Genomic DNA, 13,250 nt, shown 5'->3' with positions numbered 1-13,250 from the left:
GTGTTGGGCTCTGTGCTGACAGCTCAGAGCCTGGAGCCTGCTTTGGATTCTGTCTCTCTCTCTCTCTCTCTCTCTCTGCCTCTGTCCCAATTTGCGTTCTGTTTCTCTCTCTCAAAAAAAAAAAAAAATTAAAAAAAAATTTTTTAATATGCAAAGTGTATGTATCATAAATTCAGATTTCTCTGATCAGAATGATGATCTAGTTTCACCCATTAAAACTGGATCTACAACTCCGTGTAAAAATATTAATAAACCAAACGTGCAAGACAGGCAACAAGAAACACCAAAGATTTTACTACCGTGACAAGTCCAAGTGCGTCGGGAGAAGAGGGGAACGACCAGTCACTTTAGGAAACCCCGTCCCACCTCTCTCAGCTCTACAGCCCACAGACTGCCTTCTTAATGGAGGCGACGTCACAGACACCCTCCGGCGGTGTGCAAAACCGCAGTGATGTCTCACAACAGGACAGGGGCCCGACGCACGGGGTGCAGTTCTGGTTCCGGGCCAGCGTGCTTCCGCGTGCAGGGGCAGCTGTATTCCTCAAGCGCCCAAAGCCCTGTGCACCTGCTGCAACATCTCCTGGGCCACCCGCTCGCTGACCTGTCTCTCTTGCCTTCACCTTTCATTGTCTGAGGCTCCAACCCCACTACCCAATCCGGTCCAAGAGTACAGTGGGGGGAGGAACCATCCAGTCTGCGGGGCTCCTTACCTGGGCGGTCCTGCCATGTGCGGGGTGGCCCTGGGCGCCGGGAGAGCGAACATCTGTGAGGAAAACACGCCCAGGCGGCAGCACCGGACGGAGCTTTCCCACCTTTCAAAGACAGGCTGGTGCCGAGGCGGGGTCCCTATGTCCTGCACCAACTTGTCTACCACGTAATTCGTTTTTTGTTTTGCTGTTTGGGTTGTAAATGAAATATGAACACAAATTAAATAACCAAGAAAACCCTCTCTAAAGACACAACCCTCTGGCCAGTATGTGCAGGACTTGGACCGGGGCCCGCAGGGTGGTGTCTCAGACACTGATGGTTTCCGGCTGGGCCACCCCAGCCGCACCTGGGATCCCAGCACTGCCTTCAACACAGGCTACTGTCCCTGGCACCCACACGCCACTAGATGCCTCAGGTGCACACCTCAGATGTACATCTTCTGAGTAAAGTATCAAAGTGAGTATTTGTCCTGTATCTATGTGTATATATAAATTAATCTGCATGTACATAAACACTAAAGGAAAAATCCCAGGTGTCTGTTCTCTGAAGGAAGAATCACTCACCACTCTTGGCAATTCTGGAAACAGGCCCTTGGGGCTAAAGAGCTTCACACTCAGATGGAAAGGACACAAACATGGGGTGCAAAACTTGCCAAGTACTCACTTGCTAACAACTAAGAGGTGGTCCCTACAGGGCCCAGGAGAAGAGAAGACACTTTAGAAGAACAGGGGCTCAAGGGCTTGGGGTTGGCAAAGACAGCCCCTCTCCTGGAAGGCAGAAGGCGCCACCACCACCTTCAGTCCTTGGAGCCAAGCCAGCACAGTGCCCCACGCAGTTCAGTTCCCGTGTGGGGTTGGGGAGAAGGACGATGCCTAGCCCACCACCAGGGTTTCTTGCCCAAAGGCCCTGCCACTCACCCAGCCTGGGCCCGGGAGGAGCGTGCTCATGAGGTCGCGGTGCTTTGGGAAGCGGGTGGTCCCCAGAAGGTGAGAAGTACACGTGACGGGCCTTCTGCCTGCCCCACCCTCCACCCGCTGCTGTCAGAGCAGCCCGTCTTGGGGAGAGAAGGATTTACCATGTAGTACAGCTCTGTAAGCAAGTTCCCCAGTGTTGCAAAAGCACCTTTTCCTGTGATTTTCTCAAAACAAAAAAAAACGGATGGGAGGATTAGGCTAAAGTAGACCAAGATTTTGTTTCCAAGTTTTGGGGACAGAAATGCAGAACTTGAAAAATCCTCACAAGCACCCGTCCGGTGATGTCCAGCACCCAGCCAGGCCCTTGGCGTGAGGGCCGCGAGTACTCTGGGCGTCCTGCCAGGAACCCCCGCGTGCAAGCCCACCCCAGCTCTGAGAACTCCGGAGTCCCAGATCCTGTCAGCTCTCACTCGGACTACTGGCTGAGTGCAGGTCTTCCTTCCCAACCAAAGGCAGCCTTGAAGCGAGTGAGGGTCAAGGGCTCTGAACACCACAGCGGCCAAAGCCACCTGCTGGGGCTGCGCGCTTCCACTTTAAGCCCCCTTTTTCTCAATTTCCCTCTCACTCTCAACACATCTAGCTTAAAAACAAAAACAAAAACAAAAATGTGGGCACATAGGTCAGTACATCAGGCTTGACAACAAACGTTTCTCTAAGGTGATCTGAGAACCGAAAAGTTCTGGTCCATGCTTCTGACGCCCGTGAAAAAGGAGAAGGGCTGTAAGGACTTTCGGGCGGGACGAGCACGCGCCATCACGTACAAACCGCAGGGACCGGCGCTTCTGCACAGATTATCATCCTGCAGGGCAACGCGAGCCCGGCGTGACGGCAGAGACCTCTTCAAAAGCCCTGCCTTCGTGGAGGAGCGCACAGGTACGCCTCTGAGTGTGCGGTGCCCCCGGCCCGCTGCTGAGGGGACACGTGGCCCCAGGGATCTCTAGAGAAGAGAACGGGGCATGTTCAGAGATGACGTAGACGGCAATGTACTGCTTGCTAACCAAAGTTTCTATGTAATGAAAGTGTTTACAATCTGACGTTTTATTAAATGTGTATAGGCAGATTTGTATGTTAAAAACTTGATTTGTGTCTATGAATATGAAATCTGAACTATTTTATCCACTGGAAGGCAAAGGAAAGGTCCTACATTGTGGGAGGAAGAACTGACGAGGACTCTGCGATCCCCGCTGGCTGGCTCGCTTGGTGGTGGCGGGCCCAAGGTGGCAGTGGGCTCCGGGCTGGCAGCGAGGCCTCCAGAAGCTCTCGTGTGTGCCCAGCGGCGGGCGTGGGAACAGCATGTGGCAGCGGAGAGTCGGGTGGAGCCCCTTCACGTGGCAGGCGGCATCCCAGACTGGCCAGTCCTTCAGTGTAATCAGTTCAAATTCAGTCCGTTTCTGAGGAGAAAACACATGCCTGTCACCTCCACATCAGCTGCTGCTCGTATAGTCCCCAAAGCAGCCTGATCCTCGCCGTGCCAGGGTGCTACCACTGGCTCCAGGGACCTCTTAATGCCACGAGCAATGCCTTCCTGCCAGCCACTCCTCCATTCTCCAGCCCAAGAGACCATGACTCAAACCCATTCATCCCAACTCCAGGCTAGCCATTTTTTTTTTAGTTGTGATAAAATATACATAAAACTTACCATTTTAACTATTTTTGAACGTACAATTAAATGGCTTTAAATATATTCACAGGGCTGTGTAACCACCACCCTATTTCCAGCTAACCAAGAATACACTTAAGGGAAATTTTAATTTAAAACAAAAAATGAAATCAGTTTATTCTAGTTGCCAGCAAGCGAGGGTGGGCATTCCCGAGGGGCAGGCCCAGGGCTGGAGAAGGTGCCTGAGGCAACCAGCCCTGTGAAGCCACTCCTGTTCCCTGGGGCCCATCACTCCCTATGAGGACCTCAGTGACTCATGGGGGCCCAGAAGAAAACAAGGTCAAGTCTGGAAATATCAGGTCCTGGAACCAACTTCTAAATGTCCCCAAATCGGAGAATCTGAGAATCCAGATACTTCCTCAGTTCCCACAGCCTCCTGTGAAGAGCTAAGTTTGATCGCTCCTGGCCATCCTGTGATGAAGGAGGCCTCTACGGAGACAAATACCCAAAGGTGGGGAGGGAAAGGACGGGCTGGGAACTCGGGTCAGGATCCAATACTGACAATGTGACTTATCTGTGGCTACAAAACTACCTTCAATAAAATCATCTCAAGTTTTCTTTCAAGTTCTAATAATCCCAGAAATATGATCCAGAGAAACTGAGGAACAAAATGCAGGCTTTTGATTCCACAAGAAGGAAGATGACTTTCTATTACTTCAAATCAGAAAGAACAACAAATCAGAAAGAAATACAAATTTATAGGACTTTCATCATTTAAAAAAAAGGGCTTCACGTATCTGAGGACGATTAAAGCCCCTCTTTCCTTCTGCTCGCCAAGATGAGTTGAATTTCCTCAATAGCCCCACTGCTCTCTCCTATGCAGGGGTGGTGGGTCTGCCGGACTCAGATGGCACTTTGACCTGTTCTCCGATTGCTAAGAAATGGCTAGAATAGCTGGCACCCTCGTAGGTTTGCTGTGTTCCCGCCCCCTGCACAGGTTTGGAGAAACGTGAAACAAAATAAAAACACAACTATCCACCCTGTGTCAGAGTCACATCCTGTGCCGATTGCTCCTGCTGTGGGGCAGCCTCAGAGATGGCAGGCACCCCCGGGCCATCGGGTCCTCCTACCCTCCCCACGGAGGATGGCCCTGCACTCCCAGGGGCCTCCTTACCCAGCTCCAGTGCAGCCTGGGGACTCGGCGCGTCAGAGGGCTCCGAGCTGGCCTCAGGGGCTCCGGGCTCCCACGACTCACTGTTCTCCGACACCTCCGAGTACCCGTCACCAGTCCCTCTGTGAGCCGCCGCGGGCTCACCGGCGCCCTGGTCCTCGCCGCCGGTGTCGGCCACGGCCCGGGTCTCCTCGCCCATCTTCTCAGCGAACCACTGCTTGACCTGCTGGGAGCTCATCTGGGTCTTGTCGCACAGGCTCTGCAGGTCCCGCTCGAAGAGCGTCTGGTGCCTCAGGTAGTAGTCCTGCAGCAGCTCCCGGCTGCCAGGGGCGACCGCCAGCAGCCCGGGGGGGAAGTTGCCCCGCTTGTAGTCCTCGTACCACTTGAGCTGGCCGTTCTTCAGGGCGTACCTGCTGTCCCCGAACCAGCGCACCACCTCGGGCCGCGGCAGGCCGGTCTGCGCCATGATGGAGTCGTAGTCCTGGTTGCTGGGCCACCGCGTCTGCACGAAGAGCTGCCGCAGCAGGTGCCGCTGCTGGGCCGTCTTCTTGCAGCTTGCCTTCCCCGGGGGCTGCTCGGCCGGCTCGCCGGGCCCGCCGTCCACGGGCTCGCAGGCGCCCAGCCCCGGGAGCTCGCCCTTGCCGTTGGCTTCGGTGACTCGCAGGTTCTTGAGGTTGATCTTGATGGGGCTGACCTTGCGCTCGGCCAGCGCGTGGCCACCGGCCCCTTCTGGAGAGCCGTCTCCGCCAGGGACCCTCAGGTCGCCAGCCAGCTCCTCTTCTCCCACGTCGTCCTCCGCAGCCGCCGCCGCCTCCTCCGGAGCGGCGCCTTCATCGGCCCTCTTGGTGTCCTCGGCGCTCACTTTCTTGCGTCTCTCCGAGAACCAGCTGTCAATCTCCCTCCGAGTCATCTTGGTTTCAGTCCGCAGGCGGTCCAGCTCCTCATCGGGAGGAAGGGGGTTTTGTGCAAAACTGCTCTCCAGGGCTCGGAGCTGCTCGGGGGCTCGCTCCTTGTACCTGGTCGGCGTGAAGTCGGGGGTCTGGTGCCAGGCCTGCCGTCTGGCTGAAGGAGGGGCGGCCAGAGTGGCCGCCGGTGGGACGCAGGGCCCCTCTGGGGCCTTGGCCGCCGGGGCGAAGGGCGTATCTGGCCCGGGGTCAAGGACGACGGGGCCATGGTCGCCGGGCAGCACGGGCCTGGAGCCCTTCAGGTTCCGGCAGTGGTACCTGCGGTCGCTGAACCACTTGCGCACCTCTCTGGTGCTGAGGCCCGTCACTTTGGTCAGATGCTCCACCTCGCTCTGGCCCGGGAACTGGTTCCGACAGAAGCTTCCTTTCAGAGCCGACAGCTGCTCATGAGACTTCTTGTTTTTGTAGATGCTGGCGTCGAGGAAGGCCTGGGAGGTGATGCTGGGGCACGCCGTGAGCAGCGACTGAGCCGCGTTCACCACCTTCACAGCCGACGTCGTGTTGGAGCACACTGTGTTGATGGGCGCCACGGCGGGCGGCTTGGGGACAGACGTGACTGCCGGCGGTAGGGACGAGCCAGGCGCCTGCAGCCCGTTGGCCATCAGTGGCTGAGTGACCAGCAGGCCACCTGCCGTGCCCTCTGGCTGCCCCACCACGTGGCCTGGGAGGGCGGCCTGGATGAGGTGTTGGACGCCGCCGGCGTTGGCAACCAGGGGCGTGTTGAGGACGGTGATCGTGGGCTGGGGCACAGACTGAATGACCGTATTGAACATCTTTTTCCGGGCGTCCTCGATCTCCTCAGGGGACCAGCTGATGCCCTGCTTCAGCCTTTGGGCCGTGAACCAGATCTTGAGCTGTTCCTCCGGATACTTGGTGACCACAGTCAGATAGCAGAGCTCGGCTTTGGTAGGGTAGGGGAACTTGTGGAACGAGTTCTTCAGAAAGCTGTTGGAGTCCATGGCCGCGTTGTAGGTGGGGATGCTGCTCAGGGGGATCATCACCTTGGGGAGGGACTTGGATGTGGGCGGTGGCTGGTGGTGGTGCTGGGCGCGCCCGGGGGGTGGCTGCTGCAGGGGGAGGAACTGGGCGAGGCCGGCCGGCAGGACTGGCACCGCTCCCATCGGGGGCCCGTTGGCCATGTGTGGCGCTTTCGCCGAGCCGGCGGCTGGCTGACCGACTGGGACCGCCCCGTCGACAAAGGTGTGGTCCCCCTCCTTCGCCTCGGTCTCCCCTGCCGACGGGTTTGGTAAGGCCGCGTCACCGACAGGCTGACTGGGGATGTTCTCCTTGAGCGTATGAATTTTTTTGGCTTCAGCTTTGCCTTTCATTATCTTCATGATTGGGGTTTTGGTAATAATGATTTCGGCCTGTCCGTCGGTCCCTTCGGTGTTGGGCTCACTCGAGACGTCGGGAGTGCAGGTGCTCTCGGGGACACTCTGCTCCACAACTACATGATTGTCTGGCTTGGCCACATTCCACACAAAGCTGGCTTCCCCCGAGTGACACTTGGCATTGTGCAGAGAAAGCCCCTCAGGAGTTTTTGCCAGAAAACTGCATTCAGTGCATACAAAAGTTGGGTCCTTGTTAAAGTCTGTGTGCTCTGAGTTCATGTGCCCCACAAATTGGGTTATGTCCTGGGATCTGAAGTCACAGTATCTGCAGGAATAGGAATAGCCGTCTAAAGTGCTCCGGTGCCCATTGGCCAGTGTGGTGCCGTCGGTACTGCTGGGCACCTGGGTCACCTCCCCACTGCCGCCGGCGGGCACTTCAGGGGGCGGCTCTTGCTGGGGCCCCTCAGGCAAGGTCTCAGCCGGCTGGGCCTCCACACCGGCCTCCTGCAGCACCACCGCCTTCACCGGGATCATACACGGGGTGGTGGATTTCCTCTTGCTGGCCATGGCGACCACCGCTCTGGCTGATCGGGGTCGGGCGGGGGGGGGGGGCGGGTGGCAGGAGAGAGAGCTTGTCCTGTCCAGGGCCTCACTGTGGAAGTTCCAGCTGCTCCATGAGGGCCAAAGAAACGGTTTCTGAGGGCAGTTTTTTCAGTTGTTTGCAGAAGGCAAGTTTTTCCTATTAAACCTAAGGAGGAAGAGAAAACGGTGATTATGATCTCTCGGGCTCTGGCCACGCACTTCTCAGATGCCCACACACACTCAGCTGCTTGCCTCTGATCACTGGGGCCTTTTCACAAAGAAGGTCACCAGCAGCTTGAATGTGAAGCCCCCCAAACACTAACAAAATCATGCCCCGAAGAATGCCCTGGGGGTGTTCCAGGGGATGTTCCATGCCCTGACAGACTTAAGCCATGCATTTTGTTTTGTATTTCCCTCTGTGTTCTTGTATTAAGTTACTCAGATTCAAAAGCCAAACAACAACAACAAAATAATCCTGTTTTGGACGCCCAAATTAATTCTGACCATGTCAGAGTGAGAACAAAACATCCTAGTGTAACTCTTGTTTAAATGTTTGGGCCAACAAGGGTTTTTCTTTTCATAGCCTTCCCACATATGACAACAAGACACCGCCTCTGCCTCCCCCAAGCCGGGCCCAGAGGCCAAGTCAGCCTCAGTGTGCGAAGTGGGTGCGGGGCTGCTGGCTGCCACAGGAGCCGGGCCTCCCTTTGCGGCCTTTCCCTGTCTGCTGCCCTATCACACCCGGTCCAGGCCACGGAAGGGGGAGCACCTCCTAGTTACTGGCTGTACCCTGGACCGAAGCCGAAGCTCGGAGGGCCAGGGGAGCCACGGACCCACTTTGCGGTGCAGGAGTTCAGACTGTAGCATCACCTTGGGTGTGCATAATACACGTGACCTAGCATCGTGCTTACTTCCCTTTATATTTCCTTTGGTGCCTTTTTGTTCCTTAAAAGAAACAAACAAAACACTTTAACATCTTTGATCATTTGAAATTTGTTTCAAGGGCGCCTGAGTGGCTCAGTAGGTTAAGCGTCCGACTCTTGGTTTCGGCTCAGGTCATGATCTCGCGGTTCGGTTCTTGAGTTTAAGCCCCACATCGAGCTTCAGGCTGACAGTGCAGAGCCTGCTTGGGATTCTCTCTCCCCCCCTTCCCTGCCCGTCCCCTGCACGCTCTCTCTCTCTCTCTCTCTCTCTCTCCCTAAATAAATAAACTTATTTTTTTAAATTTTTTTTAATGTTTATTTTTATTTTTGACAGAGAGAGAGAGAGAGAGAGAGAGAGGAGAGAGAGAGACAGACAGACAGACACAGGGCATAAGCCGGGGAGGGGAAGAGAGAGAGAGGGAGACACAGAATCAGAAGCAGGCTCCAGGCTCTGAGCTGTCAGCACAGAGCCTGACCCGGGGCTCAAACTCACAGACTATGAGATCACGACCTGAGCAGAAGTCGGACGCTCAACCGACTGAGCCACCCAGGTGCCCCAAAATTCTTTTTTTCAAATTTTTTTTTTTTTTACGTTTATTCACTTTTGAGAAACAGAACATGAGCAGGGAAGGGGCAGAGAGAGGGAGACACAGAATCCGAATAAAAAGAATTTTTTTCAATGAAATTTGTTTCAAATGTTGGAGTGATTGGTTTATTTACATATAAAATCATTATAATTCTTTCATGAGATGCCATGAGAGAAAAGTGTTTCTGGGACCCCTATTATTAACATAGCAAACTTCAATACTGGTAATGACTAAAATAAATAGTAATTCTAATTCCAAAATCACCATATCATCAGTATTTGGATTTAATATGAAAATGTAAAGAGACAAAATATCTCTACTCAAGTTCTTAAATACTCACAGCAAACTATTTTTCTGTAAGTCTAACCCTGATGATCATGACGATAAAAAATAATTCCTGTTAAAAAAAAAAGTTGGGTGGGATAAGAATAAGCACACCAGACCTAACTACTTGTCACCATTTCTCCCACTGATTTGAAATATCATGCACACTTTTTTTAAACTGAATTTTTAATTGTTAGGTGAAATACCTTAAAATTGATATTTAAGATAAAATATCAGTATTAAATAAAATAGATGAAACTAAAACTACCTGTAATTTTGTATACCCTTCAACCTAGTCCAAATGTCTTAACGCATATTTTAGTCATACAAGGCACATACTTGTGTTTCATTTTTTTTTTAAGTTTATTTATTTATTTTGAGAGACAGAGACAGCACCAGCGGGGGAAGGGAAGAGAGAGATGGTGAGAGAGAATTCCAAGCAGGCTCCACGCTGTCAGCACAGAGCCCGACGCAGGGCTCAAACCCACAAACCACAAGACCATGACCTGAGCCAAAATCAAGAGTCAGATGCTCAACTGACTAAGCCACCCAGGTGCCCTGTGTTTCATTTTTTTTAAATTGAAGATTTCATCATAAACATTTTCATTAAGCTTCCTAATGATATCATTCAATAGTTGCCTAATAAGGTCCCACTAAGAACTTAATCACCCTCCCTGCTACTGAACTGGCTTCCAGTGTCCCACTGTCACTGACAGTGAAATGACCTCTGGGCATAGATAGGATGTATTTTTTCTATTATCCTGAGGCTAAAGGCACAGAAATGGGTTTATCACCTCCACAAGTATCAACATTTCTAACATCCTCTATTACTGGCAAACATTTTAAAGCAAGTGCTTTACAATTCCAAATCAGGAAAACTAAGCATAATGCAATTCTGTACACAGTGAGCAAATCAGATTTCCAGAGAAGTCACTGGGGACATCAAAAAGAATATCTGAAAGTGCAAGTTACATAAGAAAAACCAGGTGAATTGGACTCCGCCAAAATTAAAAACAGTTGTGCTTCAAAGGCTGCCAGCAAGATAGTGAAAAAGACAACTCACAGAAGGGGAGAATTTATTTGCAAGTCCTCCATCTGATAAGGGGCTTGTATCCGGCACATATGAAGAACTCTTACAACTCAACAATAAAAAGACAACTCAATTAAAAATTGGTAGAGGATTTGAACAGACCTTCCTCCAAAGAAGATCTACAAATGGCCAATAAGCATTAAAAAGTGCTCAACATCATTAGTCTTCAGGGAAGTGAAAAACCAAAACCACAAGGAGATACCACTTCCCCACTGGGATAGCTACAATCACAGTGACAAATAACACGTACAGGTGGAGATGGGGGGAAGTCAGAGTCTTCGTACATTGCTGGCAGGACATAAGATGGCACAGCCACTTTGTAGATTAGTTGGCAGTTCTTCAACTTCAAGTTAAATACCGAGTTACCAGAAAACCCAGTAATTCCAGTGCTAGGTATATACACAGAAGTAAGAATATGTTCACACAAACACTCGCACACAAACACTCATGGCATCACCATCGCAATAGCCAAAAGGTGGAAACAATCTCAATGTGCACCAACAGATGGATGAATAAACAACATTTGGTATATCTATGTAACTGGCTTATTATTATGCTGTAAAAAGGAACGAAGCACCGTTAAAATGCCCAAACACAGACAGAAACATGGTAACTGCAAGTAGGCAGCTCCAAAATGCCACATTATATGACCACATTTGTAGGAAATGCCCGAAGAGGTAAATCCAAAGTGACAGAATGTAGAGTGGTGGTTGCCAAGGGCTGAGGGGAGAATGAGGAGTGACTGCTAACGCGTACGAGGTTTCTTTTGGGGTGATGAAATGTTCTAAGAACATGAAACGTTCTGAGATAGTTGTGATGATTGCAAAAAACCGTGAATATGCTGAAAACCACGAGAAGGACATCAAACCCAAGAGAGGTGGAGGACAGAAAGCTCTAGCACTCAGTTCTGTAGAAAAAGGGCATCATTCCCACTTATGAGGTCCCTATACAGGTGACGTCATTTATCCGTGATACTTCCTGATTTACCTCGGTCCTCTTTTCTGTCCTGGGTAAAGATGAACAGCAGAGGTCGTGAACATAAGGCTGGAGAGGAGGGAGAGAGGGAAGAGAATGCACAGCCACCAGCGAACAGCAGCCCCGGGGGCAAACGAAGAGACCATGTGCTCACCTGAAGGTGGCAGCCAGCAGAATTCAGGGGCAGGAAAGCGCACAGCTTTGTCTACAGGGCGCAGGCACCCGAGACACTGCCATCACTGAGGTTTGGGATGGGGCTGGGCTTCACTGAGGAAGAGTTAAATTACGTTCCTGGCAATTTAGGCTGGGAGGTGGACAACATAAAGATGACTTGATTGGGGGGAAAATACCCATGGCATTGAAAATTAAGTCTCAAAGTAGCCCCAAATTGTCATTCAAGTCAATGACCAAGGAGAGCAGTAACGATTCTGAGTGGGCCAGGGGTCAACGCTGAAGGTACCTGCAATGTAACGGTAGTGGGGGTAGAGTGGCCATACTTGCCAAAGTGTAGAGTGTTCGGTACTGCGGGAGGCACGTATATACACATCTTCTCAGTCCATTCCCACAACAAACCCTGGAGCAGGAACTACTATCATTCCCATTTTACAGACAAGAAAGGCAAGGCTCAGAGAAGACAGTAACCGCCTGAAGGGCACACAGCTGGGAAGCAGCAGAGACGGCCCAGGAACCTGGCAGTCTGGCTCCAGAGCCGGCAGCCTTAACCATTCCACACACACACATTGAGTAACCACAACATTGTTGGAATAAGGGGTGTGCAGGACTTTCAAAAATGCTGTTTTCCCCTCAGTATTTATTAGGAAAAAAAATTTTTTTTCAACGTTTATTTATTTTTGGGACAGAGAGAGACAGAGCATGAACGGGGGAGGGGCAGAGAGAGAGAGGGAGACACAGAATCAGAAACAGGCTCCAGGCTCTGAGCCATCAGCCCAGAGCCTGACGCGGGGCTCGAACTCACGGACCGCGAGATCGTGACCTGGCTGAAGTCGGACGCTTAACCGACTGCGCCACCCAGGTGCCCCAGGAAAAATTTTAAACATGCAACCAAGCTGAAGGAATTTTACAGTGAACACCCATATGCTCACCAAGTGGATGCTTACCGTGGGCTGTTTTTAGCAACATTACCTTACCTTTAGGTAAGCTGGGTTTGCTTACTTGTCATGCATTTTTAACAGGGCATCCAATAAAAGAGGTACGTAAAGGGTAAAGCCCCAAATATCTAAAAAACCATTCATCCACAAGACATTCATGGACCAGCTCTAACAAACGAGGCTCTAATTACCACATGGAACTCCTAACTCAAGCCATGAGTGACACTGGCGGATATAAATGCAAGGTTTTAAGCTGCCAAAGAGCCACAGACAAGGTCCAGGTGACAACTGCATGCTCATCATTCTTTGTAGAATCTTTTCTATACTCTGTCTTGAAAATTCATCTTGTAATTTTTTTTTTAATAAGAAAAGCATCTAACTTAAAAAAATTTGTTTAATGTTCATTTATTTTGAGAGAGAGAGAGAGAGAGAAGAAGTGAGCAGGGGAGGGGCAGGGGGAGGAAGAGGCAGAGAGAGGGGTGAGGAGGAAACATGAGTGGAGGAGGGGCAGAGAGAGAGGGAAAGAGAGGATCCCAAGCAGGCTCTGTGCTGTCAGCATGTAGCCCGATGCAGGGCTTGAACTCACGTACTGTGAGATCATGACCTGAGCTGAAATCGAGAGTTGGATGCTTAACCCACTGAGCCACCCAGGCACCCCTAGCATATAACTTTTTGAAAAGTCTGTCTTTGGGAATTCAGAGCCGCTCAATTCATTAAATTAGCAAAGTTGCAGTTATTAATCGCTACATTTCAATACTACAAAATATCCATGTGGGGCTTGAAAAAAATGTTTATAGATCAAATTCTTAAAGTGTTTAACTTTACATTATAGATAAGAACTTTTTTTTTTGGTTTTAATTCTGAGGAAGGAACTAGAAGCACAATGAGCTCAACAGGAGGACTCAACGTTT

General features: G+C 51.2%; 1 protein-coding gene across 13 annotated transcripts in view; it reads right to left on the bottom strand.

Moving 5' to 3' along the window:
• Window positions 1-13,250, bottom strand: part of ZHX3 (zinc fingers and homeoboxes 3) — a 129,521-nt gene that overhangs the window by 3,206 nt on the left and 113,065 nt on the right. For 11 of the 13 annotated variants that reach the window (XM_045053618.1, XM_045053609.1, XM_045053611.1 and 8 more), the window contains 2 exons: window positions 4,457-7,497; window positions 2,697-3,073 (listed from right to left, as the gene is read on the bottom strand). In XM_045053618.1, coding sequence (XP_044909553.1) covers window positions 3,063-3,073; window positions 4,457-7,316 — 2,871 coding nt within the window. In that variant the 5' untranslated portion in view covers window positions 7,317-7,497 and the 3' untranslated portion in view covers window positions 2,697-3,062. Of the gene's footprint in view, window positions 1-710; window positions 3,074-4,456; window positions 7,498-13,250 lie in introns of those variants that run through there. The other 2 variants (XR_002154515.3, XR_006595179.1) reach the window with 1 other exon arrangement.

This window comes from Felis catus, chromosome A3, assembly GCF_018350175.1.
Source record: "Felis catus isolate Fca126 chromosome A3, F.catus_Fca126_mat1.0, whole genome shotgun sequence".
NCBI classification, from domain to species: Eukaryota; Metazoa; Chordata; class Mammalia; order Carnivora; family Felidae; genus Felis; species Felis catus.
The sequence above is the reverse complement of the archived record's forward strand: the minus strand, read 5'-3'. Positions and strand labels throughout refer to the sequence as shown.